Source organism: Coffea arabica, chromosome 1c, assembly GCF_036785885.1.
Source record: "Coffea arabica cultivar ET-39 chromosome 1c, Coffea Arabica ET-39 HiFi, whole genome shotgun sequence".
Taxonomy (NCBI): Eukaryota; Viridiplantae; Streptophyta; class Magnoliopsida; order Gentianales; family Rubiaceae; genus Coffea; species Coffea arabica.
In genome coordinates, this window is record NC_092310.1 from 17,825,567 (window position 1) to 17,847,268 (window position 21,702).

Here is a 21,702-nt window from a genome sequence, read left to right on the forward strand (position 1 = left end):
GGATCAAAATTGGATTCGGATGATCCTGCTGACTCTTCAATTTTGTCGGTTTCTTCATCCTTATCTTGCTTTTGTAAATAATCTAAATATTCTCTGAGCATCTCGGGATTTTGCATCATCTTTTTCATCAAAAAGTCGTTTGTAGTTGTCTCGGATGCTATACTGGTAACTTTTTCTTTATCTCTTCTTTTTGGAGTGGTTGGAATGGGTAGAATAGTGGTTGGAGTTGGTGGCATGTTTGTTGGAGTAGGTGACATAGTTGTTGGAGTAGTAGTTGGCTGTTTTGTCCATTTAAGCTTGTCCCCAGTTGTTAGGAATCTTATCACATTTGCTTGGTCTCCATATTCTTGATTGAATCCTGTCCACCATTTAATCTTGAATTCTTTGACTAATGACATTGGAAGTGGTTTTTCTAGGTCTTGATGAATTTTGAAACTCCAGCAAAATATCCATGGTACTTTGAACTCCATATGAAATAATATTGGCCTTGTATATTCCTCCCCCCTTGCTTTTTTTAGATAGGTTTGAAATCCCATCAGAACATTTGGAGGTAGGATTTCTGGTTGAGGACCAAACCATTTCCACCAGTGGTTGAACCAAATTGGAAATTCTTTGCTGTAACTTTCTTTGAATGTAAAAAACCATGAATGATTGAATGGTCTATACAAAAAAGCACGATACCATGCCATTTTGTAATCTTGATAAGTAAATCCATCTGGAATGAATCTTACTGAGAAAGATTTCTTGGAATAAAGAGAAGTCCATTCATTAGGAGAACAAACTTTCTTTATAATGCATTTTGAATGGCTGATAATGTTTGGATTTTTCTTGTCTGGAATAGGAAATATTTCTACAGATTGGGTATCTGTAAGAATTAATTCATAGTAATCCAAATTTTTTGAGGGATCATCTGGTTGCCAATAACATTTTTGAGGAAAGATTCTTTCAACAGTCTGGTTGAGTGTTGAGTATAATGGGGTTTCTTGGAATCTGGTCAAAGTTATATGTTGAGTAAATGGTTTTGTAAAATAGGTATTTTCATTGGATTTTTCAATAGGTTTTTGAGTCTGTTGAAGAATTCTTATTGGAGGGAAAGTTGGAATACGAGTAGCTTGACTATAAGTCAAAGCTGGAAAATCTTGTAATATTTGGAATCTATTTGGAGATACAGGTGTAAGACTCATCTCATAATCTTGAGGAGTCTTTAGTCTGGAATTTCCTGCTTTTGAATCCATATTCCTGCAAAATCAATAAATAACATCTTTTAATTGATTAGATAACTGTTTATTTCGATCCTTGTAATATTGAAGAATTTCTTCATATTGAGGAATTTATTGAGTAATTCATAAAAACTTAATATAAAATTGGACTTACTTGTAATTAGAGAGATATTTCGCAACGGAAGTTTGTAGAATGGAAACCTTGATACTTCTTTATTGAAGTTTTGAAAAGTTTACAAGAAGCTTGAGTACAAGAGTAGGTAGGGGAAGTTTGGGATTTTGCTAAGGAATTTTCTATAGAGCAAAGTTTTTTGTTCTGCTAATTCACTGATGCCTTTGCTATCGGAGATTGAATCTATTTATAGACTCGTCTCATTTGTGCATTTCATCTGCATTTGAATTTCATTTGCTTTCTTTGCAATGTGGCCGACATCTTTGAGTAAGTGGTTGATATCTTTTTCAAAAGTCATTTGGGTCTCATGGTCCACCAAACGGATCAAAATTGGATTCGGATGATCCTGCTGACTCTTCAATTTTGTCGGTTTCTTCATCCTTATCTTGCTTTTGTAAATAATCTAAATATTCTCTGAGCATCTCGGGATTTTGCATCATCTTTTTCATCAAAAAGTCGTTTGTAGTTGTCTCGGATGCTATACTGGTAACTTTTTCTTTATCTCTTCTTTTTGGAGTGGTTGGAGTGGGTAGAATAGTGGTTGGAGTTGGTGGCATGTTTGTTGGAGTAGGTGACATAGTTGTTGGAGTAGTAGTTGGCTGTTTTGTCCATTTAAGCTTGTCCCCAGTTGTTAGGAATCTTATCACATTTGCTTGGTCTCCATATTCTTGATTGAATCCTGTCCACCATTTAATCTTGAATTCTCTGACTAATGACATTGGAAGTGGTTTTTCTAAATCTTGATGAATTTTGAAACTCCAGCAAAATATCCATGGTACTTTGAACTCCATATGAATATACAAGGCCAATATTATTCCATATGGAGTTCAAAGTACCATGGATATTTTGCTGGAGTTTCAAAATTCATCAAGATCTAGAAAAACCACTTCCAATGTCATTAGTCAGAGAATTCAAGATTAAATGGTGGACAGGATTCAATCAAGAATATGGAGACCAAGCAAATGTGATAAGATTTCTAACAACTGGGGACAAGCTTAAATGGACAAAACAGCCAACTACTACTCCAACAACTATGTCACCTACTCCAACAAACATGCCACCAACTCCAACCACTATTCTACCCACTCCAACCACTCCAAAAAGAATAGATAAAGAAAAAGTTACCAGTATAGCATCCGAGACAACTACAAACGACTTTTTGATGAAAAAGATGATGCAAAATCCCGAGATGCTCAGAGAATATTTAGATTATTTACAAAAGCAAGATAAGGATGAAGAAACCGACAAAATTGAAGAGTCAGCAGGATCATCCGAATCCAATTTTGATCCGTTTGGTGGACCATGCGGACAAGACCCAAATGACTTTTGAAAAAGATATCAACCACTTACTCAAAGATGTCGGCCACATTGCAAAGAAAGCAAATAAAATTCAAATGCAGATGAAATGCACAAATGAGACGAGTCTATAAATAGATTCAATTTGCGCTCTTTATCTGTTGTTGTTTCACCCACCTGCAGGAACAAAACTTACGGCCCAATGGGCCATTTAACTGTGGGACAATATTGATCAATGGTGTTAAACATTTGCTTCATATTTGAAAGAAGCAAATGTTTTACCCTTGAGAACTTCAATTGTACGACTGACCCACAAAACAAAAGTTAAAGGAAAAAATAGATAAAGTATTTTGGTTAGTTGAGACATGAATTAGGTTGATCTCATCTCTTTGGAGATTATGTCCGATGTCAAAGCTTGATGCCACGTTGCTTTTAAGATACAACAACGTAATCTTCATTGTTGTTTTTGCTAAGTCTACACAATCCAGAGAAGTTAAAACTTTATATAATACCTTCTAATGCCTAATGAAATAATTTGAGGAAGAGAAGTTGACAATAGATAGAGATATACAAAGTATGAAAGACTAGATTTGCAGAACCGTATATTTATAATAGGAGTTCCAAATCCCAACATTAAGTAGAACAAATATCTTATTTTTTTTCAGCTATAATTTGAAATAATCTAGATTCATTTTGTAACAGTAAAAATTATTATGTGAGTAAGTTATACTTGGAATGATTGTACTACAGCTGAAAATTATTAGATTACTTGTAACTTGTAGTGTTTGAATTCAATAAATAGACATGCGACATTATTTTTATTAAAATATATGACAAGCAGTCTTTTGTTTTGAAGAAGATAGTGATCTCTCCGAATGCGTCTTATCCTCTTTTAAAATAATATGTAAATTCAAACTTTTTACCACATTGATGAGTGTATATGGTACAATGGAAGAGCTTAAAAGTGCGAATGTGGAGGCGAGTCAAAGTTGTTCATTTTTTTTCGGCAAACCGGTATGTGGGGAGGGATGCTAGTCCCAAATTTTATTTGTTCAGCCAGAAAACAAGTGTAGGAGGGAGCCTATACCTGCCCTCTTTTACAGCCAAAGAAGACAAGAAATAAGGCGTACTACTTCATTACATTTTGTAAGCGAGTGAGCTTAGCTCTAGCCTTTCCCAACTGAGAACATAACTAATGTTGAACATAACTCGATTGAGCTTTGCTCTAGCCCTCTATGTTGATCATATAGATTCTGCACGCTAAGCATTTCTTGTTCAGCTATCTAGATTTGACGCCCAATGTGGCCAAAAGTATGATGGTTCCATGCCTTTAACGCTTTGTGCAACCTCATCAATTTAGCAAAAAAGCAACCTTACCATAAGCCTGCACCAGCTGAGACCAATGCTGACGCACGACATTTAAGAAATCTTGGTGCTTCAGCCACCCATTAAGAAATTTGAAAGACCCTTTACCCGCGAGCCATTAGAAGATTTGACCAATAAAGAGGAATGATCAGATCTTCCTCTAGCTAAATGTGTTCCATGCACAAAACTAAAATCCATATTCCAATCAGCATTCATTGCCACTCTATCAAGTCGCTGCCATACACACTTATTTGTCCAAATAAATTCTAACCAATCAAACAGCACCTCCGAAAGTCCCGCATTTGTCAGAGCCATGACAAAGTCGTCCATATCTCCTATCCTTGGCGGAGCCCCTCGTCTTCCCTCATTAGCTGATGCTATTACATTGAAGCCCCCCTCCCACCATCCAGGGGCCAGTTATCTCTACTGATCGAGCCTCCAAAGCTGCCCACAATGGACGTCTAGCAGTCCTAGAATGCTTCCCGTAGAACACAGAGAAACATGTTCAAAGTTGTAAACCGAATTCAAGTGCTACTAATTTACTTTAGTTTTAGTGTTTTCCTGCTCAGACTTGGAAAAAAAAAACATTTGGTTTAGTGTTTCGATAACCTCTGTGTTGCTAGCATCTTATATGAGTTTTAGAAACAATGGTTGACTTTGTTACAGTGAAACTCAAATTGGCGAGGTAATTGTAATGTTGAAAACTGTTAAAGAAATGGAGATTTGGGAAAATTGTAAACATTCATATACAGTTTTCCCAAATCATATACAAAGAATTATGCCTATATACAACGATGCAAAATTGTAAACTCAAATAGGCATATTTGTAGGAAAATTCATATACAAAGAATTATGCCTATATTTATAGGCTTATACAAAATGAATCTAAACAACTATTACATTGAACCTAGACTAGTTTATATAAAGAAAGTTCTTAATTGATGCTAATCAACTAATTGATACACTAAATTTCTATATTAATATATGGATTTACTTTTTATGCATTGATAGCACAGTGATTTTTTACACTAGTAATTATGGATGTATGCTATATGTACATGATTTGAATTTTAAATTTGAATTCATATTATATAGCATGATAGTATAAAAGAAAATTATACACTGACAGTGTATTAAAAAGTTATCCTTAACATATTTACATTAACAAAAATATAGGGAACTAATTGAAATTGTCCAAAATGTCAAAGTAGGATTGCAAAATTACCAAAATTTAATGAAGACATTACCACAGAATAAACTCTATCAGATAGCAGTGCCTATGTTAAATCTTGTTGGCATCCTTTCATATAATTGTTATATGATGCCAATTTTTGCGGCTGAAGTGTTTAACCAAGAAAATGCCTGCCCCGAGATGTGCTGATAAAACACAGGAATCAAAGTTATAGTGACATCTCAGTTTGCTCCTAGTTGACTTTGTATACCACCAAAACGGTTGCAATGATCTTCACGAGCAGCAATACGAAGAAATGAAGCAGAGAGATTTATCTATGATCAAATAACTAAGCAGAATCATCATTCTGGCAAAGTAAACAAAGATTTTGCCAAGAAAAGCAATAAAACAGTCAGCTGAAGAGAACTAGCTATGGTAGTAGATCATTAGCTGGTTTAGATTTTAGCAATGTCAGGACTATGCCCAATTTTACTCCAAATAATCTTCTGAACTTCTCCAATTCTGCCTTTTGTCATTTTAAAACCATTCATATTCTGAGGATATCTCATTTTTGTTTTCTAGCCTTAATGAGGTCAAGTGATTTTCTCTTTTTCAGTGGCACATACCCTAGTTAGTCATGTAAGAACTCATTCTTGTAATAGATATATTTCAGATAGCTAAGATAATTTACAGGAAAATACCAAGCTTCATGCCCCTTGTTTTTGAATATTAAGGAGTCCCTTTGTCAACCAAATTGCTGTTTCTCTTGATGATACAGCTTCTTCCCCAAATGGCTTCAACACCCCAGCAAGTTCTTCAATCCTTTCCCGCTTAAGTAGCTTCGCACAAAGTTCAAGTAATGATTCCAGGGCATCTGCTCTTTCTTGGCTTGCTGTATCTAATTTCATTCTGAGTTTGCTGATATGTAGAAAATTTTGCATGCTGATTGATGACGTTTCACCAACTTCCTGACTTAGATTGCTACTGTAAACATTTTCTGCTGTCATGGAGGACTGTTGATCATTTACTTTAGCTCCTCCTTTATGTCTTGAAAGTCCAGTTGTGGTGTTTTCTGTAACTGAAATCATAGAGTACGATTTTGAGAATTCCTCTCTATAATTTCTCGAGGATGGTCCTGGGTTATGTTCTAGAGCCACTGAAGCTTCTGGTGATGTTTGCTCTTCATCTTCAAGAAGCCAATTAATGTATAGAGACACATGTGGCTTTTCCATTCTTCTGTGCAGTTCCTGTATACCTCCAGCCTCAGATTCTCCATCAATTTTTTGAGGTGTATGGGCTAATTGTTCTGTATCTTCATGCTGATCAGTTAGAGTGCTGCTTGACGAGGTTCTGGAATTGAAACCTTTTGTTTTTCTAATGTAATTGTAGCCTGCTCTATCACTTCCATCAGTTTTGGGTATTTTCTCGAAAGAGCCAACATACTGCAACTGCACTGTTTCACTGCTGGCTTTTGGGATCTTGGATGCAGGCATTTTAGCTCTGACTACATTACCTTGAAGCAGGTTGATATTTCTATTGACTGCTTCAACACCTTGCATCTGTTTTACCAGATTCTCCTTTCCAGATTTTCCATCCTTTCCTAACTTGGGCTTCCCAGACGGTTGACCCTGTGGTGCCTTGTGTTTTGAATTCTTTGTAGACTTTATTGGAACGAAGACTGGAGATAACTTGTGGTATTGAGCAATGTATGGCTGTAAATGCGGATGCCTCAAGAGCTCTGCTGCCTAATGCATGAAATGAGTGAATTAAGTGATGGCTTTTAATATATTGGGTGATTGACAGTATTGCTACTAACCGTTGGTCTGTGTTCAGGATTTTTCCTAAGCATGCTTCTGATCAATTGCTTCCTGATGAGCAAGGGAACATTATCTCATCTTTTCCATTAGCCAAGCTAATAATTTTACAACAAAAATACCTTCTGCGAATACTGATAGGTAGTCATTGGAAGTATTAAATAATGAAAATGTTATTCACTTACAATGTGGTGGAATACACTGTTGGGATTGGAGAGACTGTCGACTTAGTTATTCTGTTTACAAGTCCAGCCATATCCTGTTTCAGTAATGTTCTAAAGGGTCATTCTCTATGAATTTGACTAAGAAAGTGGCGGGTAATTAAAGAAAACTGACAGAGGTAGATCATGCTGAAACTTACAGAAGCTCTAAATGGTGGTTGGTGAGCAGCAATCTCAAACATACAGCAGCCTGAGAAGTTGGAAAACTCATTTGTGGTGAAACTTAGGGCACCAAGCTACCAAGTTCCCAAAATTGAAGAACAAGTTTAATAGAGCAAAGAACTAGTGTAGTTACCTAGGGACCAGATGTCAGATTTGTAGCCATAAGGTATATCTGCAAGGAGCTCTGGGCACATGTAGTTTGGAGTGCCAACCACCTAGATGGTACACACAAGCAAAACCATTTAGATCCATGCAAGCTGCTAGTTGACCAAAATTTTTGTAGTCTAAATACTATATTAAGGAAGTCACATCAGATTAAAAGAAAGAAGGGAAAAAAAAAACAGAAACTAAGTTACAGATGCAAATGCATTGTTTAGATCATTGGATAATTAAGATTTCAGGTTAAGTTCCTCCAATACCTCTGTGGTTCTTCAGTTTGGTTGATTAACATCGTGGTTGACTAGAACTTCTTGATTCAATGTGCATTATGGTACGGTGCTTGCTTAGTCAACTAAGAAGATCAATTATAAGGAAGTGTTGGCCATAGGAATTGCTGGAATATGAAAAACACCAAAGAAACAAAAAAAGAAGGCCCAGGAGATCTATTCCTTTACTACAAGCTCTACCTTCCAAGTACATATTTGTAGTAAACGCTGCCTATTCTGAAACCTCTTTGTTCTTCCCTTTGATTCATTTTTAGCTTTTCTTCCCTTTGAATATTTGTTTACTAATTAATTGATTACTTGATCTGTAAGGGGATTTATATGTTTATCATTTTAGCCTTGAACCTACAGAATAGTGCTGATTGTGTATGAATTTATCAAATACAGCGGATCTAATTATTCTGTCAACCATATTATGCTGTTTCCATGTCTCAGATACTGCAAAATTAGAACAGTACACTTTTCGTCATTTGTGAATTAATCATTACCTTGAGTTCTGCTTTTCATGAACAGATACGAAAATACAGACTGGCATGATATGTTGCAGAAAATATGAGCAGGTATATAGTCCCTCGTAATAGCAAACAAGTAGCACATTTTTCCTCTTTCTTGGTGCCTTCTGTTTGAAGTAGGAAGGGCATGAAGGGAATAAAGGATTTCATTGTAATCTTTCTGGATCAATGGAGAAGGTTATAACAAGAATTATTAACTAGCCAGGAACCATATCTGCATTTCATATTTCACGGCTGATCTCCATGATAGTTTTCATCATCCCGTTATGCACTGAGCACAGAAGAAAGATTGTGCCGGCATACTAGTGAACCAATTTTTCTAATTGATACTTTCGTTCATGGTTATATGGGACAAAGTAGATCATTTTTTACTGTGTTGTACTTTTATGCCCATAATAAGCATATCTATGAGAACATTTCTGATAGATGATAAAATCCAAGTCCTCTTTCAGGTGCATTTGTAATTTTAACCTGTGCAATTATCTGACAGAAGCATCAATTTCTCCCCCTCTTGGCAATCTAATGTACATACTTTGCTTGTCAGATGATAGCATGTCAAATAGCACATTCATCTTTCCACTCATTTTCTTCGAGTTATGAGGGTTCTACCTTAACAACCTTTACTACTCTAATTCTTGCACTTAATTCTTGCAGACATTCATCTGACATATTAGAGCAAGGCCTACTAGAAAGGGAAAGAAACAAGTCCTTACTGAAGAAGTAAGACCATCTTTGGTTAGAAGTTTTGCAAGTCCAAAGTCACCTGCATACAGGTTGAAAGATGTGTGAAATGCAACATGATGGCTGGCATGTTCCAGAATTTTCAAATTTTTTTTTGCTTCATTACCCAGCCTGATATCATGGCCTCGTGTGAGGAAAATATTTGAGCACTGCAGTGAAGAACAATACACTCGATTCAGCATTTAACAGCACATATTTCATGAAGAACATTGCACTCTATTCAGCATTTAACAGTACGCTTTTCATGTTTAATTTGACAAACAAATGAGAACTTAAAGATGCAGCCTTATGTTTTTCAGGATAATCAGAACACAGCATACCTTGATATCCCTGTGAAGTATGCGATTTGAGTGAAGATAGTCCAGAGCTATCAAGAGCTGAGTCATCCACTTACAGAGCTTCTACAAGGGGAACAAGCATCAGGCATGCACTAATTTTAAGGTCTTAAAGTTTCTAGCTAGATGATGTTTAACACTTCGTACCTCTTCAGGAAAGAAGGTCCCCCTAGCTTTCTTGACCATCTTAGTCCTGCAAAATCAACAAAATAGTTGTGTCAGCAAAATTTGAAAGCACCATCTAATACTAGTGCTCTGAATAAGAGAAGAATCATTGTAGTAATGACATTATGGCCTTGTAGGAGCAGTAAATTGATTTGGAAGTGCAAGAAATGGTCATAAACTGCTCTCTCAAGCAGTATAAAATCAATTATATCGAGTTTGCAGTTTCTTCATATGTTAATGGCTAAAAAAAATCACTGATATAAATCCTTGTGCATTCAACTGCTAAAGGCTTTATTCGATGTAACTGCAACTTACATGTCTCCACCTTCACAATAACTTGTGACGATACATACAGAGGAATCCTGGTTCAATTCAGAATTCGTTTAGTTTTAAAAGAAATTGAGCTAATCTGTCAAGTGACCTGCATGAAATTTTTATGGACCTGGGAGGGAATTATTGGCTAATTGAAAATCAAGACATCTTTTAAGAAGGTATTTCAACTTACCTTTTCCACCCATGCATCTTTGTATTGTACAATATGGGGATTATTCAGCTTTGCCATCAAATTCATCTGCAATAATTGGCCTAAAGAAGCATAAGAACGACCCAAAAAAAAGGGAAGTTTACTATTCGGTTAAGAAGTAGTTAACATTAGCCGAAATCATCCAAAATTATGTAAAAAGGAAAAAAAGAAAGAAAGAAAACACAGTGGTCCCAATGATTAATTATAGTCATCTAGCTGGTAATGATTTCTTCTTCACTAATAAAAACTTGAAGCGGATAAGAATCTCAGTCACTACAAGTTATTTAGTACATTAATAAATGAATGCTGGAAGTGTTTAGTATAACCTCTTGATGTGCAGTTCGCTGAAATTTCACCGTTTCTTTAGCTAGACGAATTTTCTTCAGCACATACCTAAGAATAAAAAAAACCCCAAAAATGAACAGAACTCCCATAGATTTCGTTGGAGAAGATAGAAAGCAAGATAGTCAATTTTTCAATATCTGCATAGTAGTTCCTATTCGTCATCCTCTCAATTAACTAATTGAATAGTCCCCAACTTACAACCGCTCCCCCCCCCCAAACCACCCATCCCCTACTCACCCTAAAAAAAAAAGGAGGTTCATCTCTAAGACCCTAAAATAGAAATAGGGAAGGTTCTGCATGCACAAGAAATATAATTATGCTGATTCCTTACCCACCCCAAAAAATAAAAATGAGCTGCAATTTAAAAAGAAACATGTTGTAATAACATACTAAGCCGTTTCAGTATTATGGTTAAGAACTATTGATTGGACATCAACAACTGAAGAATTTACCTGAAAGGGAATACACAGACAAATAATAAAGATGAATAGACAAAGCATTATTAGTTCTAGGGGACAGCAATTTACATAGCAAACAATGCAAAAAGAGAGAAGCTTATTAAGTTTTGTACTTCTTTTTCTCTATCTTGTGATGAACAAGTAACGCTGCTCCAAAAGCACCTCTCCCAATCTGCTCTATTACTTCGTAATCTTCCATCTTTGATTTAGCTTCCCTGTTGACACTTTCCATGAAATCCCTCTCAAGGCAAAGCTCAGAAAAGGCAACAAGAAATATGCTGAAGGACTTGAGCTATACTTGAGTGGGATGGCTACTGAACTTCCCTTTTTTATAGAAATACGTATTTGCTATGGCACCACCTGAGCATCAATGGAATTCAAGGCAGGTTTCAGCACTCAGAAACAGAAGGAAATGAAATCACAGTAAAAATCTGGTGGAGCCGGATTCTGTTATATCAGTGTGAATCATAAAAGCACCATGAAGAACAAACACTAGTGCATTTAATGGAAAACAAACATGTAGGCACAACACTATAATTATAAATGTGAAGTATTTTAAAGATAATCAAGAAAAGTGTGATGATGAATTTCGATTCAAACCCATGATTTGAAGGCAAGGATTACACCTCTATGAATTTTGATTGAAAAAGGAGGGAAGATTTGAGGCAAAAGCAAAGTACTAGTGAAAGAAGGGAAAACCCAAAAAAGTTCTTTGTGACAGGTATGCAAAGGCTGCAATTTAAACAAAAGGCTTAGTTTGCTTGCTTCTTTAGATTCTTTGCATGTTATGATTGCCCCATTTGGTTGGTAGGTCATACTCATCAACTGAAAATGGGAATCCTGGATAATTTTGGTGTAAATGACTTTTTTTTGTTTGATAAAAAAGCAAAATTCATTAAAGTTCATTAAAGGATTGATAGAGATCATCTGATTTGATTTGCATCACTGTCCTAATGACAGGTTACACATGCATTACAAATCACATTTTTGTAATTTACCAAATATAATAAATCTGAAAAACTATAAATAGATTGAAAAAATACAAAAAATTTCAAAATCTTCCAATAAGATAGATAAAAATTTTGTATTGACAGTCTCTTCTATGTCTGTTGGAAGCACCATATCTGCTTATCATTGGCTAACTTTAATCAAATGTAAAGTTAACGTTCGAATATCATGATATAGGTAAATTTGGGTATGGATATGTTTAAAATTCAGGAATAAATGAAAGTGAATAACGTTCCATTTGTGAGGTTAACTTTGAACTCATACTAAATCAAAATAACTAATTGGTTAAGAAGTATTTAAAATTCTCAAAATAATAACACTTGTAACTTTGGTATATTGTGAATTTTAAATGCTGAAGTCGTCATATAGAATATGTACTTGTATTACTCATATTAATATTCATTTTGAATTTGGACTGTCTAACATATGAATTTTGTACATGCTAATATGACAATTATGAATACTCACTCTCATGAGCTGAATTATGTAGTTTTTTTTTCTAATAACAAAAATGGTGAAATTTAAGAAGTAGAGATGGCGAAATTTAAGAAGTAAAGATCGAGAAGGGAGATTTAAACTCTGAATCTGTAAACACTGAAATCAGAGCCTTAAGTGCCTTAAATGAAACCTTAAGTTTTGCTGAAGGATGACCTAAGGGCGTAAAAATATTACTAGTACAAACAGAACTATTAATTTGTCTGATTTGCTCAATGGGCCTACATGCCTTCTGACGTTTCACCGGAAATGAAGAGATTCATCCGGCAGGGTCGGTACATTAGGCTGCCGAACTAATGAAAGGGTATCTGTCTATCAATTTGATTGGTTTGTTGGCAATCAGTTTAGGAATAGTTTATTTGATTATGTAAGAAACGTACATTTGGATTTCAATTAGCGTTGGTAAACATATTTTGTCCTCTTTTCGTTGGTTGTTCAAATGGTGACAGAAAATAGTTAAAAACTACAAATATATTATATTGTCGTCCTGGCACTTTCATTGGCTAGTCGTGGCATCAATAATGACAGGTGGAGGGCCACTGATTAACTGGTTTTACCATTGTCAGGTACTTGTCATTTGCCTCACCTTGCCAGTTCAAGAGAGTATTGGGATATTTGGGATTGTTTGGATTGTAAGTTATTTGGGATATTTTTACTGTAGCACATTTTGTGATGTGAGGTATATGAAATAAAAAGGTAATTGAGAAAATAAAAAGATATATTAGAAATTGTAATGATGATATAAACAAATAAAATTGAAGAAATAATGCTCAATCCAAACAAACCCATAATTTCCAAAGTTTTGTCAAGGGAGCAATTATCCTCAACACCCAGTTTGAAGATATAACTTTACACAATTCTCCAAATTTTATTGTTATAGGGTAGGAGTAGAGGTTTCAAAATGATTAACTTAGACGGGTTTGGATTGAATAAAATGGATAATGGATATAAGTAAGTCAATTTATTTATACCCATTTAATTAGATGGGTATAAATGGGTAAGTCAAAAAATGAATTGGATAACCCAATTATTCATTTATAACCTTTTTATTTTAATATTTTGTAAACTCATTTAAATTCATTTTTGCAAATTAAGTTATCAATTTATACCGTCCTTTGCACCCAACATTAGTTTTGAATATTTACTTATAATGTTTAATAAACCTAATTACTAATTTTTTTCCCATCCGTACTTTATGTCACAAAATTACATGCTATTTAATAATTGAATAACAAGAATATAAATATTTGAACTAAGTACTATAAAAATTAACATGAAAACTTAATCCAAAAATTTTGAATCCCTAATATTTTTTCATGTATAAATTTAAAATTTCATTTTGGAAAGATAGAAAAAGAGGTTAAAACTTATCATCAATTGATAATGCTAAAAAATGAGCCAGTTAACAAACTAGGAGAAAATACAATGATAAGATAAAACCAACAAATAATAATAATGAAAAAAAGTAGTTAACATTGTGAGGCCCCAACCCGTTCGTAAGTTGATATTAGGGTTATTCATTATTTTGTACGGTTAAATTAAGGTTTTAGGGTTAAGGAGAAACCCTAAACTCGGCTAAGATTGAAAACCCTAACTTGCTTATGATAAAACCCTAGTTTATGCGGTATTCTAGTGTGTGTTTTGGCACAAGTAAAAATAGAATTTGTTATAGTTTACAGAGGTTTAACAAGTTTGAAAATGGATGGCAAACTCTGGATTAGCAAACCTCTAGTGTTACAATATTAGAAAACTTAAGTGGAGTTTTATTTATCGCCCGCCTTTTTCCACATTTTCTTTACTAGAAAAATTCCCAGGATAATTTTTATGAGTAAATATGGGTTTTAGATGATTTTTCTAGTATCGGTTAGTTTTTGAGAAATTAAGGATATATAACGGACGTGGGACCCACTAGTGCGAAAAGTTCGGAAAAATTCGGCCAATTAGGTTAAGTTCCGGACACTGGGTGAAATTTATCGGGTGTTAAGAGATAAGTAGAGGTTGTGATGTGATTGATGTGAGAGAGAAAAAGGATAGAGATGCTTTAAATGGAGTGACAAGTGTCACTATCTCATTGGTTGGACTTGTTGGACAACTATTCACCTTTTTGACTTTTTACCATTTAGTTAAAATATCTCAAAAACTTACCAAAAATTCACTCTTTCCTCCTCCCTCTTGGTCGGCCATCTTGAACAAAGAAGAAAGAAAACTCTTCCAATTTCTAGCTTCTATCTAGCTCAAATCTTCCAAAACAATCACATAAACTTGTTTCTACTCCATAAAATCTCTTCATTAGGTGTTATTTAGTAGTTTGGTGAAGTGTTTGGAGAAGCTAAGGTGTCAAGCAACTCTCTCTCTCTTGTGTTACTAGGTGAGTAGTGAATGAACCTTCTCCTTCATCTAATGAAGCTTAATTGATGCCTAGTGATAGTTAAAGTGATGAATTTTGTGGTTATTTCTTGCTTTTGGATGAATTGATGAAGTTTTCAATTTATTGGTGATTTTTCTGGTTTAATATGATCATGATGGTGTGGTTATCTATGATGATTGGAAATGATGTTTAATAACTCTAGTAGGTGTAAATGATTGATAATTGCAAGCAATTCTTGGTTTGGAAGAAAATTTGGAAGACTAGGGTTTCATATCCCTCATTTCTGTCCGGTTTTGTATCTCATGGTTAGAGGCCGAATTGGCCTTGGTTTAAAACATGAAAGTTGTAGATATTGATGTGTTAGAGGTGTCTGTAAAATTTTAGGTCAATCGGAGTAGTGTAGAATGAGAAAAGTCGAAATTACTATTGCTGTTCTGGAATCATCTGAATGTAAGAACTGCGTCTGAAATTGGTTGTTTTGGTTGGAATTTCTTTGGAATTGGATGTTGAGGTTTTCTGATGAAATGTAGCCCCTTAAGTTCTAAATATGCCTGTAAAATTTCAGATCAAACGGAGTAGTGTACTCTGAGTTATAGACAGAACACTCAGGTCTGTTTTAGACATTAGTTTGTGTACGTTTTGAATTTCAGCTTCTGACTGTGGGTTTTCCGTTTTGATCCCGTATGATCTGGGTGTCAACTCCTTCATAAGAAATGTAGATCTTGGTCTGAGCTTCGAAACGGTATAAAGTGCGTCAAAATCCGAGTTCCGTAGCTTCCGTTATGATCAAAATAAAATTGATCGTCAGAACTGCCTTGTATCTGGACAGTTCTGACGGGTACTTTGGCACTCAATTTTCTTTCTGTTCTGAGTAGATTCAGGTCTTGGCCAAAACATCAAAGTTTTAGCCTTATGTCTCAGCTTTCTAATGCCTTTGGAATTTCCTGATTTGGACTTGTGAGTTAGAAGTTATGGTCCAGTAAACAGACCCTGTCTGTCATTCAAAATGCAAACTTCTGGTACCGTTTTCCATGATTTCGACTTGTGTTGATTTGGATCTAGTTTAAGGTGTCTTCATGAGAATTGTAGGCCTTCCTCATAGCTTCGAAACGGTGTCTCGCTCACCTTGATCCGATATTCCTAGCCTAACTTTTGATCAAAACGGGTTGAGATGGCCGATTTGGCCGTTTCCGTTTGCCGTTCCGCGCGAGCGCGTGTGCCGATTTTTGCCGTTTCCGTATTTGCGTGTGTCGGCTTTTCCCATTTTGCTTGTTTTGGGTCTGTTAGTAGCCGTTTGTGATATAATGTGATAAAATCTTTTATTTCAGACAGTGGTGAGTTAGGCGGAGCCGGTGGGGCCCACTACTAGCCAACACACGAAGTGATTTCCGCTTTTGTACTACTTTTGTATTTTGAGTAAGTATTCAGGCCGCTCTTACGTGTTAGTTGCTTATGTGTTTCGATATGTATGAAAAGGGTACCTAGGCGAGAGTGTACTTTATCGCACTCGACCTAAACCCTAGTTTACACACATATTTGTACATGACATATGTATATGAATCATTTTGGAACTAAACCCCTTGAGCTTGTGGCTCGGGGTGACTTTTGAATAAATTTTGTGAAGTTTGTGAGTTTGGGGCCCGATCTCATGACCTAGATGGACTATTCGAACCGGTTAGGGCTTGGTCGAAGTCAGTCCAACCTGGTTTAAGGTCACCAAGTTTGTGAATCCGGTTCACCGATTATGTGGACCAAGTTTGTGATCCGAGCTTGTGAACCAATCTCAATTTCGTTCGCTCGAGCAAGTTTGTGAGGTGCCTGGCCAGAGAGGGTGATAAGGTGTACGGTGGGAGTACAAGTGAAGTTCTACGGACCATTAATTGTAGTCGACGGAGTGTCGGCAGGAGGTCATACATGGCACATGAATTGGCTTTGGAGCCACCTGTATCCTTATTATGTGATGTTACTTTTCTGCTTTTGCTTTACTCTTACTGTGTAACTGTTGTTACGTGAAATTTATGCTTTCGCCCCTGTTTATTTACTAAGCATATAGCTTACCCCTTTCCTTTTGTTTTCCTTAGCAAGGGCCGACGCGGGGACTTTTGGCTCGTACACTAGTATAGTTAGATTGGCTTGTAATAGTTGAACAGTTAGGATGTTTGTTTTTGTTTTCGTGGTTTGTATAAGGACCCTTCTTAGGGTCTATCTTCTGCTGGTTGTGGTTATAGTGTATTAGAGTGGTTTGACTCGAGACTTTTGAAGATGTAAATATAACTTTTGGGATTGTATATATTGTATATAGTGCTCTTTCGATTTATCTAGTTTTATTGCTTTCAGTTTTGAGTCCTGGCGCGAGCTAGGCAGGCGGCCCGCCGATACCCTTGGGTTCGCCCTTGGGAGAAGTGGGGTCGTCACAGGTGGTATCAGAGCGCCTAGGTTAGAGGACTTGGGCAAGTGGGACATACGCGATAGGCACTAGGCATATTTGACCATTTTAAGTTGAATGATATATTTTAAGCTGAAATGCCGGTTGACTGACGACTTAATGTTTTATAGGTATGTATCCGGGCATTTCGAGTGGTGCGGGACCCAGTGGCGTGGGACCGAGATTTCCGAGTACGAGAGGCGTAGAGGATCGAGTGCTGCGAAAGCGGGCGATCCGCTATCGGCAGAGACCTGGAGAGCCTTACACTATATACTCCCCTTTTGATCAGGTGGCGCACCGACCTTGTGGATGTTGGTACACATACTGTTATCCTGACGAGGTCGTCCTGGCTGTAGACGACGAGCGACGCAGCCTGCTTAGACAGCTAGACGAGGCTAGAGAGGTTGGCCTTGGGCAGGCGATGCGTATTAGGGACTTGGAGAGGGTCTCCGAGAGGAGAGGGAGAGGACGGACGCTTTGCACCGTCAGCTTCAGGACACACACTAGCACCTCTTCGCTATGAAGAGGCAGCTGAGGGATAGGGCTCGGAGTATGTCTGTCGACTGCGAGCTCCTACTAGATCTAGCCGCAGAGGCGCCGCCACGGGCCACCGGTCCAGCGAGGATGGACGAGGTGGACACGTTAGGTTCCGTTGGGAATCTGGGCCCTAGGGGAGGCGATTAGGGTCGCTTTTGTACTTTTGTTTAGCTAGTGTATGACTTTTGTTAGAACTAGCATGACTACTCTCTTTTGTTATTTGGTTGGCTGCCTAGATTTTGGAGCCAGTGCTCATGTGTACATTGGGTTTTGTACTGACTGGAGGTCGGTAATGTGTAAATCTTTTGGTGTGACTTTGTAAATATATGTATATATTTGAAAAGCATTTTGACCTTATCTTTTGTGTGTCTTCTATGCATACGCTTTACGTCCGTACTTTTACTCATAGTCTGGATAATAAGTATATGTAATGTTCCGATCTATAGACTTTTGCACTTAAATGGCCTCCGGTACTCGAGGTGGAGGTAGAGGGCGAGCACGAAACCCTAAAAGGGAACAAGGACAAGAGGCAAATCAAGTCGCTACAGCCATCCAGCGGATGGCCGATCTTCTGGAGCGAATGTCAAATCAACAGGGCCAGGGGAGCAGTACTGGGAACCCTGGACATAATCCGGGACATAATTCGGGTAATCATGAGGGAGAGGACCGTGCTTTAGAACGGTTCCAAAAATTTGCAACCCCTAAGTTTGTAGGTGGACCCGACCCTGACCTAGCGGAGGGTTGGATGGACCGTATGCTAGATATTTTTGCCGCGCTTAGGTACTCGGAGGAACGGCAGATATCCTTTGCTGCTTTTCAATTTGAAGGGGCCGCCCGAGCCTGGTGGAACGTGATTAAAACCAAGTGGGAGCGCGAACAAACCCCCTGGACCTGGATCAACTTCACACGGGAATTTAACGAAAAATACCTGCCGCCCATTGTGCAAGAAAAACGGGAAGATGACTTCATCCGCCTACGTCAAGGGGCATCGAGTGTGGCAGAATACGAAACTCAGTTTACGAAACTTTCTCGTTTTGCCCCAGAGCTGGTACTAACAGAGCAAAAGCGAATTCGTCGCTTTGTCCAAGGCTTGAATGTGGAGATCCAGGAGGCTCTAGCAGCTGCTCAGTTGGACACATTTAGCCAAGCGCTAGAAAAAGCACAACGGATTGAGACTGCCAAGGGACAGGTTAAAGCCTTCCATGACCGGAAAAGGAGGCAACCCAACTCGAATGACTCCACGGTTGAACAGAGTTCGTGAAACGAGCCACCTACTAAGACAAGCAAAGGCGCAGATGGTCCACGACCTACAAGAACCTCGAACAACTTTGGGCGAGGTCCGGTTAGGCAAGAGCCCCTGAGGAGCGCCCAACGTGGAGGGTATGGTACGGCCGCTAAACCAACCTGTGGGTTCTGTGGGGGCAATCACACTGATGAAAATTGCTGGAAAAATAGTTCGGTAGGGAAATGTTTCAAATGTGGTAGCACCGAACATCTGATTGCCCGGTGCCCCAAGATGCAGAAGGAAGGACTTAAGCCACCGACTGAAGGGACCACAACGAAGCCGTCAAACGCAGGGGAAAATCGACCCAAAGGACCATCAAGAGTGTATGCAATGGGTCAACAAGAGGTGACTGACCCTTCGGCGGGTTTCGAAGGTACGCTTTGACCAAAGAATTAATTTCGAGGACGAAATTGTCCTAAGTGGGGGAGATTGTGAGGCCCCAGCCCGTTCGTAAGTTGATATTAGGATTATTTATTATTTTGTACGGTTAAATTAAGGTTTTAGGGCTAAGGAGAAACCCTAAACTCGGCTAAGATTGAAAACCCTAACTTGCTTATGATAAAACCCTAGTTTATGCGGTATTCTAGTGTGTGTTTTGGCACAAGTAAAAATAGGATTTGTTATAGTTTACAGAGGTTTAACAAGTTTGAAAATGGATGGCAAACTCTGGATTAGCAAACCTCTAGTGTTACAATATTAGAAATCTTAAGTGGAGTTTTATTTATCGCCCGCCTTTTTTCACATTTTCTTTATCAGAAAAATTTTCAGGATAATTTTTATGAGTAAAAATGGGTTTTAGATGATTTTTCTAGTATCGGTTAGTTTTTGAGAAATTAAGGATATATAACGGACGTGGGACCCGCTAGTGCGAAAAGTTCGGAAAAATTCGGCTAATTAGGTTAAGTTCCGGACACTGGGTGAAATTTATCGGGTGTTAAGAGATAAGTAGAGGTTGTGATGTGATTGATGTGAGAGAGAAAAAGGATAGAGATGCTTTAAATGGAGTGACAAGTGTCACTATCTCATTGGTTGGACTTGTTGGACAACTATTCACCTTTTTGACTTTTTACCATTTAGTTAAAATATCTCAAAAACTTACCAAAAATTCACTCTTTCCTCCTCCCTCTTGGTCGGCCATCTTGAACAAAGAAGAAAGAAAACTCTTCCAATTTCTAGCTTCTCTCTAGCTCAAATCTTCCAAAACAATCACATAAACTTGTTTCTACTCCATAAAATCTCTTCATTAGATGTTATTTAGTAGTTTGGTGAAGTGTTTGGAGAAGCTAAGGTGTCAAGCAACTCTCTCTCTCTTGTGTTACTAGGTGAGTAGTGAATGAACCTTCTCCTTCATCTAATGAAGCTTAATTGATGCCTAGTGATAGTTAAAGTGATGAATTTTGTGGTTATTTCTTGCTTTTGGATGAATTGATGAAGTTTTCAATTTATTGGTGATTTTTCTGGTTTAATATGATCATGATGGAGTGGCTATCTATGATGACTGGAAATGATGTCTAATAACTCTAGTAGGTGTAAATGATTGATAATTGCAAGCAATTCTTGGTTTGGAAGAAAATTTGGAAGACTAGGGTTTCATATCCCTCATTTCTGTCCGGTTTTGTATCTCATGGTTAGAGGCCGAATTGGCCTTGGCTTAAAACATAAAAGTTGTAGGTATTGATGTGTTAGAAGTGCCTGTGAAATTTCAGGTTAATCGGAGTAGTGTAGAATGAGAAAAGTCTAAATTACTATTGCTGTTCTGGAATCATCCGAATGTAAGAACTGCGTCTGAAATTGGTTGTTTTGGCTGGAATTTCTTTGGAATTGGATGTTGAGGTCTTCTGATGAAATGTAGCCCCTTAAGTTCTAAATAGGCCTGTAAAATTTCAGATCAAACGGAGTAGTGTACTCTGAGTTATAGACTGAACACTCAGGTCTGTTTTAGACATTAGCTTGTGTACGTTTTGAATTTCAGCTTCTGACCGTGGGTTTTCCGTTTTGATCCCGTACGATCTGGGTGTCAACTCCTTCATAAGAAATGTAGATCTTGGTCTCAGATTCGAAACGGTATAAAGTGCGTCAAAATCCGAGTTCCGTAGCTTCCGTTATGATCAAAACAAAATTGATTTGTCAGAACTGCCTTGTATCTGGACAGTTCTGTCGGGTACTTTGGCACTCAATTTTCGTTCTGTTCTAAGTGGATTCAGGTCTTGGCCAAAACATCAAAGTTTTAGCCTTATGTCTCAGCTTTCTAATGCCTTTGGAATTTCCTGATTTGGACTTGTGAGTTAGAAGTTATGGTCCAGTAAACAGACCCTGTCTGTCATTCAAAATGCAAACTTCTGGTACCGTTTTCCATGATTTCGACTTGTGTTGATTTGGATCTAGTTTAAGGTGTCTTCATGAGAATTGTAGGCCTTCCTCATAGCTTCGAAACGGTGTCTCGTTCACCTTGATCCGATATTCCTAGCCTAACTTTTGATCAAAACGGGTTGAGATGGCCGATTTGGCCGTTTCCGTTTGCCGTTCCGCGCGAGCGCGTGTGCCGATTTTTGCCGTTTCCGTACTTGCGTGTGTCGGTTTTTCCAGTTTCGCTTGTTTGGGTCTGTTAGTAGCCGTTTGTGATATAATGTGATAAAATCTT

General features: G+C 37.4%; 1 protein-coding gene across 6 annotated transcripts; it reads right to left on the bottom strand.

Annotated features, from left to right (window-relative positions):
- Positions 1 to 5,243: 5,243 nt before the first annotated feature.
- Positions 5,244 to 11,674, bottom strand: LOC113717658 (serine/threonine-protein kinase Nek6). Of its 6 annotated transcripts, none has more exons than XM_027242537.2 (14): positions 11,057 to 11,674; positions 10,467 to 10,533; positions 10,123 to 10,188; positions 9,933 to 9,979; positions 9,600 to 9,645; positions 9,438 to 9,518; positions 9,224 to 9,266; positions 9,090 to 9,139; positions 7,555 to 7,636; positions 7,400 to 7,449; positions 7,224 to 7,297; positions 7,041 to 7,092; positions 5,926 to 6,969; positions 5,244 to 5,559 (listed from the first exon to the last, which is right to left on the bottom strand). In XM_027242537.2, the coding sequence occupies exons 1-13, from the start codon at positions 11,173 to 11,175 to the stop codon at positions 5,932 to 5,934; spliced, it is 1,815 nt and encodes a 604-aa protein (XP_027098338.2). In that variant the 5' UTR covers positions 11,176 to 11,674; the 3' UTR covers positions 5,244 to 5,559; positions 5,926 to 5,931. The 6 variants fall into 6 exon arrangements, with proteins under 6 accessions (XP_027098338.2, XP_027098478.2, XP_027098268.2 ...); XM_027242677.2 differs by lacking the exon at positions 5,244 to 5,559 and having other exon boundaries at positions 5,863 to 6,969; positions 11,057 to 11,158; positions 11,242 to 11,674; XM_027242467.2 differs by lacking the exon at positions 5,244 to 5,559 and having other exon boundaries at positions 5,863 to 6,969.
- Between the last annotated feature and the right edge of the window lie 10,028 nt (positions 11,675 to 21,702).

Bases quoted from the DNA above. Each gene is read 5' to 3' on its own strand.
- LOC113717658 (XM_027242537.2), bottom strand. From the start codon at position 11,175: ATGGAAAGTGTCAACAGGGAAGCTAAATCAAAGATGGAAGATTACGAA. The intron at 7,298-7,399 runs GTAAGTTTCAGC...TTACTGAAACAG, and splicing joins AACCACCATTTAGAGCTTCT to GATATGGCTGGACTTGTAAA. The intron at 6,970-7,040 runs GTTAGTAGCAAT...TTCATGCATTAG, and splicing joins ATCCTGAACACAGACCAACG to GCAGCAGAGCTCTTGAGGCA.